The sequence below is a fragment of the Neophocaena asiaeorientalis genome, unplaced genomic scaffold (genome assembly GCF_003031525.2).
Source record: "Neophocaena asiaeorientalis asiaeorientalis breed wild unplaced genomic scaffold, Neophocaena_asiaeorientalis_V1.1 scaffold469, whole genome shotgun sequence".
NCBI classification, from domain to species: Eukaryota; Metazoa; Chordata; class Mammalia; order Artiodactyla; family Phocoenidae; genus Neophocaena; species Neophocaena asiaeorientalis.
The window spans coordinates 2117680-2125082 of record NW_020172691.1 but is presented as its reverse complement, the minus strand read 5'-3'; the positions used below and the strand labels follow the sequence as shown (position 1 = coordinate 2125082).

The 7403-nt window shown below is 62.2% G+C and overlaps 2 protein-coding genes across 2 annotated transcripts in view; both read left to right on the top strand.

The window, feature by feature from the left end:
• WDR18 (WD repeat domain 18) overlaps positions 1 to 2847 on the top strand; it is a 9239-nt gene extending 6392 nt beyond the window's left edge. The window contains 7 exon segments of the mRNA XM_024740006.1: positions 61 to 202; positions 707 to 850; positions 939 to 970; positions 972 to 1063; positions 1263 to 1429; positions 2142 to 2210; positions 2448 to 2847. Of these exon segments, the coding sequence (XP_024595774.1) occupies positions 61 to 202; positions 707 to 850; positions 939 to 970; positions 972 to 1063; positions 1263 to 1429; positions 2142 to 2210; positions 2448 to 2579 (778 nt within the window). The 3' untranslated portion in view covers positions 2580 to 2847.
• Positions 2848 to 6773: 3926 nt separating this feature from the next.
• The window catches only part of GRIN3B (glutamate ionotropic receptor NMDA type subunit 3B), a 9568-nt gene continuing 8938 nt past the window's right edge, over positions 6774 to 7403 (top strand). Inside the window, 1 exon segment of the mRNA XM_024740005.1 lies at positions 6774 to 6794. Coding sequence (XP_024595773.1) covers positions 6774 to 6794 — 21 coding nt within the window.

The window sequence follows — 7403 nt, the reverse complement described above, 5'->3', positions numbered from 1 at the left end:
AAGGCGTCGAGATGTGGGCCGCCCTCCCCGCTGAGGTCCGGCTCCTCCCCACCCCCCAAGCGTGCTGCAGGCAGACCCCTCCCGGACCCCCGCCCCCCGACACGTGTGGTCTCGCCACACCCTCCCCATCACAGACCTGCACTGCGGCTTTGGTGGGCCCCTGGCCCGGGTGGCCACCGCCTCGCTGGACCAAACAGTGAAGGTAGGGCCCTACCCTGACCCCCGCAGTGGATCTGTGAGCTGAGCCCGGCGGCTGGCGGGTTCCTGGCCCATGGGAACCAGAGCATCATCTCCTCCCGCTGGCTGGTGGCTCCAGACAGCTCTTAATCCCCCGCTGCCTGCGGCCTCAAGGACGTCCGGGGGCGGGGGGCGGGGGACGGGCAGTCCAGGCCTGTGTCGGCTTGGAAAGTCCCACTTGGCCACTGCACCTGGCAGCTCCTGGCCAAGGCTCGGGGGATTTGAGGGAGTCCTCAGGTCTTCGTCCCTGGTTGGGGCAGTCCAGGGCTGACCTGGTGGTGGCCTGGGGGCTGACAGTAACTGAAGCCGGTGGTGGCGAGGGGTCCCAGCGTGAGAAGCAGGTCCCTCAACCCCTGAGCCCCCCGTGGTGACAGCTCCCGTCTGAGGTTCCTGTGGCATCCAGAGTCTCCCGGCTGGGCCGCTGCGCTCCACTCCGCTCTCAGACCCCTGCCCCCGTCCCCGCCCCCAGCTGTGGGAGGTCTCCTCTGGCGAGCTGCTGCTGTCTGTGCTCTTCGACGTGAGCATCATGGCCGTGACCATGGACCTGGCTGAGCACCACATGTTCTGCGGTGGTAGTGACGGCTCCATCTTCCAGGTCGACCTCTGTACCTGGGTGAGTGGGCGTGGGGGGCGGGGGTGTGCGCGGCTTGGGGCCGAGACACAGCTGTGCTCTGTGCTCACCGGCCTTCCCGCTTCCGCAGCCCGGGCAGAGAGAAAAGAGCTTCCAGCCGGAGTGGCAGCGTGCTACTCTCGGGCTCCCACGACGAGACGGTGCGCCTCTGGGATGTGCAGAGCCAGCAGTGCCTCAGGACGGTGGCTCTCAAAGGTGGGCGCACGCAGCCCTCCTGGAGGCCCTGGGCCTAGGGGGCCTTGTCCACACCGTGGGTGGCCCGGGGCTGGAGCAAGGCCCCAGGGTTTGCCTTGTGGAGGGTGGGGACGGGAATGCACGGGAGTGTCAGGGCCAGGTGGGTGGCTGGAGGGGTGGAGAGCGGTCCCGATGGATGCTGCCCGCCCGCCCGCCCCAGGCCCCGTGACCAACGCCTGCATCGTGCTGGCGCCAGTCTGCATGCTGAGCCCCGACTGCAGGCCCAGCCTGCCCTTGCCGCACTTCAACAAGCACCTGCTGGGTGCAGAGCACGGGGACGAGCCGCGCCACGGGGGCCTCACGCTGCGCCTGGGCCTCCACCAGCAGGTACGTCTCACCCCCAGCAGGGAACCCCTCCCTTGGGCCTCAGCCTCTGCCGTGTGGCTCTGGGTGCCCTTGGGTCGGGTTCTGGTGGGGACCTTCCACATGCTCCTTTGCTGAAGAGGTTTCTCTGCCCTTGTCGTTGAGGCCAGTCTGATGGCTGGTCCCTGGCCTCAGGAAGCCCTGGAGCCTTCCAGAGAGGGAGCGGGCCACGCTTCCCTTTGAGAACAACAACAGGGTGTTGTTCCAGGGGCCGATCAGGACCCAGAGGTTGTGCACGGGCAGCCACCTTCTCCAGCTGGGCCGGCGGGAGCGGTCACAGCCCCAGTGCCCATGGGACCCCCTTCATGACAGCCTGCCTGCCCCTCCAGGCCCCTGGGGCCCCTCCCTGCCTGTCCTCAGCACGGCCAGCCTTGCCCACTGAGGCCAGGCTCTGTCTGCGCTCTCTGCGCCTCGGAGTCACACGAGCCTGCGGGGCTGTCCACACCCCTCCCGGCGGCCTGACGGATGGCTGTGCCAGGCTCCGGGCTGCTGGCCCAGGGCAGCGTGCCCAGACAGGGTCCAGCGAGAGATGGATGGCCTCTGGGTGGCAGCAGGGTCCATCATCTCACTGGGCGGCTGAGCCCTCCCAGGGCTGGAGGCACTAGCCGACCGTTTGTCTGCACGTCCCTCGAGGCTTGATGGGAGTGGCCAGCTAACGCTGCCCCTTCTGTTCCAGGGGTCAGAGCCCAGCTACCTGGAGCGGGTGGAACAGCTGCACGGGGTGATGTGCAGCACGTTGGAGAAGGTGGGAGGGGAGAGGCCCCAAAATGGGGGAGGGGAGGGAGGGGCCCAAGATGGGGGCTTGTCCGGAGGGAAGGGTGGCAGGGGGCCTGGGCCTGGGTTGGAAGGGATGTGCCCCCGCCCCACCCTCCGCCATGGACCGTGGGGACGGTGGCCCTCAGTGCCAGCCTCGCCCCGCTGCCTGCCAGTGGGATGTCTGAGGCCCCCTCCCGCTCTGAGCATTCCACCGCCCCTCCCCCAGAGCGTGCTGGGTGGCCAGGACCAGCTGCGGATCCGCGTGGCAGAGCTGGAGGACGAGGTGAGGAACCTGCGCAAGATCAACCGCGACCTCTTTGACTTCTCCACGCGCATCATCACTCGACCGGCCAAGTGAGCGCGTGCACCCGACCCCGGCCCAGTGAGGCCCAGTGAGCGCGCGCACAGCCCGGACCCGCTCCCGGACCTGCCCCCTGGGCTCTCCCCAGGGCCCTCCCGACTGGCTGGCAGAGCCCGAGGCCCGAGCCCATCCTCTGCCAGCGTCCTATCATTTGGATTTGCCACCCCCACCAGGGGTCGTGGTCCAGTGTTGACCCGCTGTCCTTCCATGACCTCCCATGTCATGTTGGTGCTGTGCCACGTCTAACAAAAGAGCTGAAATCCTGCCTCTCGGCCTCCTTGTGCCCACGCCGGGCTCAGGACCCCGGTGGCGGGACCTGCCTCAGGGACCTCGCCGTAGCCATCACAGCGTCCGAGTTTCAGATCTAGCGTCGAGAAGCCTTGGTTCTCACCTCTTAACTCACCTGCTGCCCCAGTGCCTTTCCATGACCCAGAGGCCATGCCACCAGTGGGACAGGGCAGGGGCATCCTGGGAGCTGCAGGACGAGGTCCCCAGGGGCAGGAGTGACTCAGGGACAGCAGTGCAGTCACACTGGTCCTGTCACCCCAACCTGGGTCAGGGCAGCTGGCTCTGGGGTGGCAGCCAATTCTGGGCCAGGGTCATCTTGACCAGAACCTTCTTGGTGTCAGGGGCCAGAGGGAGGCCAGGCCCCACCCCCACTGCCCAGGGGAGACAGGGACACTGCCAGCTGGCCCCCGGAGCCCAGCCGAGAGGTGGGCCCTGAGGCTGCCCGTGGAACCTTCCAGAAAGCTGCCCCCAAATGACAGTCTGCTTAATGGTCCAGAATATCCACATGACTTAGCAGGTGCTGTAATGACCTCGGCTAGGGGCCAGCGCCTGGTTCATGTCTTTAGCTAGTGGGCATCCCTGCTGGGGCTCTGCACCCACCCTCATGGCCCGCCTTGCCCAGGGAGCTGCCAGGTGAGGAGTCCTGCTGGCTGATAGGGTCCACGTTGTAGGTGCAGCCCCTGGGCCGCTGATGGATCCCAAGAGGGGAGGGGGGGGGGTCCCAAGAAGTGAGGCGGGGGTGGGGGGGCGGGTTGCAAGGCAGCTTGTCAGAGCAGAGCTGGGGATTGGAGCTGCGCCCTCCTCCCCAGAGTACCCAGGGCTGTTTTCCTGTCTGCAGTGTGTGCCCAGTCCGTCCTCACCCCCTTGGTTTCCAGAGGGTCCGGAAGATTAGAAGAGGGCCTCAGAATTTGGCTGAGATTCCCCTGGGGCCAAGGGCCACCTCACCTGCCCGGGCCCCTCGTGCCTTGGCCCTGGTGGGGGTCCCTGGCAGCCCTGGTGCTGAGCCTGGGGCATGCTGCCCTCTGCCTGGGACGCTGCCCCACACCCCCAGCTGTCTGCACTCGCCCCGTGATTCAGTGGCTTGGAAGGAGATGCCAGTTTTTGAGGCCCCGGTGTTGCTCTTTGTCTGGTGGAGTCCCAGGCAGGAGCTGGCAGGTGGCCGGGAGATGGGCTGGGGATCACCCAATGTCTGGCAGCCACCTCCTGGGCTCTGGGTTTTTCTCTGGGGAGCAGGGGTATTGCTCTCATTGCCTTGGACCTTCAGCTGCCGCCTTGGGTCTTGGGGTTCCTCCTGGCTCATCTGCCACACCTATGGCTGGGGGTGAGGGTAGGCACCCCTAGGTGGGGTCCCCACCCCTGGGGCTGTCATTTTAATGACTCAGCCCTGAAGGGGGGGTTTCCTGGCTGGGCCTGGGAAGATCCTCTAGTTGACACGCAACCGTCTTTGCCCACGCTGTCCCTGCCACCTGTCCTCCTTACGCGGGCTGTTCCGAGGGAGTTCACTGGAGGTCAGCTGGCAGGAGCTGGTTGCAGAGAAGGTTGCTGGTGGGCCGTGAAGGCTGGAGCGCGTTTGCCTCTTTCCCCGAAATCTCTACGTGGTCACGGGCAGGCCACACCTGGCCCCGAGGCTCCGTGTCATCTGTAAAAGGGAACGTACACCACCTCGGCCTGCGGGGAGCCTTCAGGAGCCAGTGTGCGGCTGAGCAGGTGTGTCACAGGCACCAGGCCACACGGCCAGTAATGCCGCTGTTATGGTCCTGTCTGTAAGAATCTGTAGAAGCACAATTTGACCCTGAATCCTGGTCCATCACTGCCAGAGGGGCAGGTGCAGGCGGCACCCAGCACTCACAGAGGACTCCTGCATGTGCGCCGAGTTTATGTGACCCGCAGTGACACACCGCCTCTCACCCACCAGGACAGCTGTTATTTAAGAAACAAAACGTGTCAGGAGACGGTGGAGAAATCTGAGCCCTTGTGCACTGCTGGTGGCAAGGTGAAATGGTACAGCCGCTGTGGCCAATAGTCCGGAGGGTCATCAAAAAATTAAATGTGGAATCATCATATGCTCCAGCAATCCTCCTCCTGAGTGCATCCTCCAAAGAAATTAAAGCAAGAGACTCGAGATGTTTGCACGCTCGTGTTCACAGCACTGTGATTCACAACAGCCAAAAGGTGGAGACAATCCAAGTCGCCATTGACATGATAAACAGCGTGGTCCGTTCACACAAGGGAATATTACTCAGCCTTAAAAAGGAAGGAGATTCTGACACCTGCTACGACAGGGATGAACGTTGAGGGCGTGATGCTCAGTGAGAGAAGCCAGACACAGGACAAATACCGTCTGATTCCACTCACGGGGGTCCCTGGGGGGGGGTCACATCCACAGAGACAGGAAGTAGATGGTGGGGGCCAGGGGCTGGGGGGGTGGGGAGTCAGGGTTTCATGGGGACAGAGCTTCAGTTTGGGAAGATGAGAAAGTTCTAGAGGTGATGGTTGCACAACGTGAATGTGCTTAATGCCACCAAGCTGTGCACTTAAAAATGATTAAAATGGTGAACTTTATGTATATTTTACCACACTTAAGGAAAAAACCTTGCCTGTGTCCACTTGTTTGATGTGCAGGGTAGCTGGGAGGTCAGAACTACTACCATTGAGCTTGTAAAGATGGGAGCTGAGGGATTTCCCTGGTGGTCCAGCGGTTGGGACTCCATTGCAGGGGGTGCCAGTTTGATCCCTGGTCGGGGAGCTAAGATCCCACGTGCCTTGGGGCCAAAAAAACAAAACATAAGATACAAGCAATATTGTAACAAATTCAATAAAAACTTTAAAAATGGTCCACATCAAAAAAAAAGCTGGGAGCTGAGGCGCAGAGGCCAGGGCACCCAGTGCAGGTCATGCAAGTAGTGGGCCTTGGGGGGAAGGTGAGGTGTAACAGCAGGACCGGAGATGGGGCGACTTCAGGGCGTTCCCCCGTGAATCCGACGGGGGCCCAAGGCACCGTTGGGTGCTTGCGTACCTCCCAGAACTAGCATCCAGTAATGTTTGTCAACTGACTGACTGACTGCTGAGGGCCACATTAGGGTGAGGAGATATCCCCTCTCCAGGATGGGTCCGTTTCTGGGGACTCATGCTGGCGTAGGGACCTTACCCCAGGGTGGGGTGAGGCCCAGGTGGTCCCAGGTGGTCTTAACCTGGCGCCTCACCCAGAACAGTGGTGGGGGTGGGGCTCCCTGGTATGACCCTCCCTGTCCTGGGATGCCTGGCCAGGTGGCTGGATGAGGTAGCCTTGTCACCTGGAAGCCAGCCACCCAGCTCTCATTAGTCATCTCAAAATTCCATTCACGTTGCTGGCCGGTACTTGCATTTTTCTTCATCTAATAGAGTTTGTCCCCTGCGTCTCTAACACTGGCTCCAAAAGGAGATGGTTTCTTGTGCGTGAAAGATATCAACTGAGTGCAGATGCGTTCCTTAGAGCTGGAATGTTCCATGCACAGTTGCTGCCCTGTGCCTTGCGGGGTCTGGGGAGAAGACTGGCTTTCTCCACTCCCCTACCTGGGATGGGAGAATTCCATGCAGGGTGCTCCTGGGCCCTTATTTGACCGGTGGTTATTGAGCGCCTCCCACAGGCCAGGGCCACAAGAAGGTCTCCATGGCATTTGTCGTGGGGAGGCCCAGTTAATGTAGGAAGAGGCTGGGGGATTGGTAGGCTGCGGGGAGCTAAGGAAGGTTCCAGAGCAGCGCAGAGTGATGTAACCACACGTCCTTGTCTGAGCAGTTGCTCAAAGCAACAATTATAGAGTGCCTGCTGTGTGGAAGCACTGGAGACAGCAGTTAACGAGCCAGACCCGGCCCTGTCTCCCAGAGCTGGCCACTGAATAAAGCAAATAAAGGGACAAAAAGACGATGGCGTGTGATGGAGTTCATGTAGGCAGGGATGACGAGGGTGTTCTGCATCTTTCTGGGTGACAAGCTAGGAAAGTTTTTCCAGCAGGGGCATTTGGCACTGGGTCTTGAAGGGTGAAGAGGAATTCTCTGGCTCAAGTTGCTTGCCTACAGCTGGAGGGCAGGAGACCTTCCCCACAGGTCCCCATCAGACAAGTCTGCTTCAGTTTCCCTGGGGCGCCAAGGACGGGTTGGTCTGGGTAGACGCTGCTCCCTGGAGGAGGAGGGTGCAGCTGGGTGACTATGGACGCACACTGACCCCTTGCGGGCCTTAGTTTCCCTGACTGAGAATTGGGAACCGTTGCCGGGATGAGGGAGGGATCCAGGGGTGAGTGTGGGTACCGGTCTTGATGCAAAATCCCTCCCTGCTGCTAACGTCGGCTTCCTCATCTGTAGAGTGGGCACAGAGCCAGGAGGAGCAGTGGTTCGATTCCACACCCCACCCCAACCCCCGCCTGCTGTGGCCATCTGAGCCTCAATTTCCCGCCCTGCGTGGTGGGACCCACGCCTCCCTAGTGGGCTGCCTGGCACTGGGGGACCGGGAGGGGGGAGGGCGGGCGCAGGTGGGCGGGCTCGGGCAGGGAGGGAGGT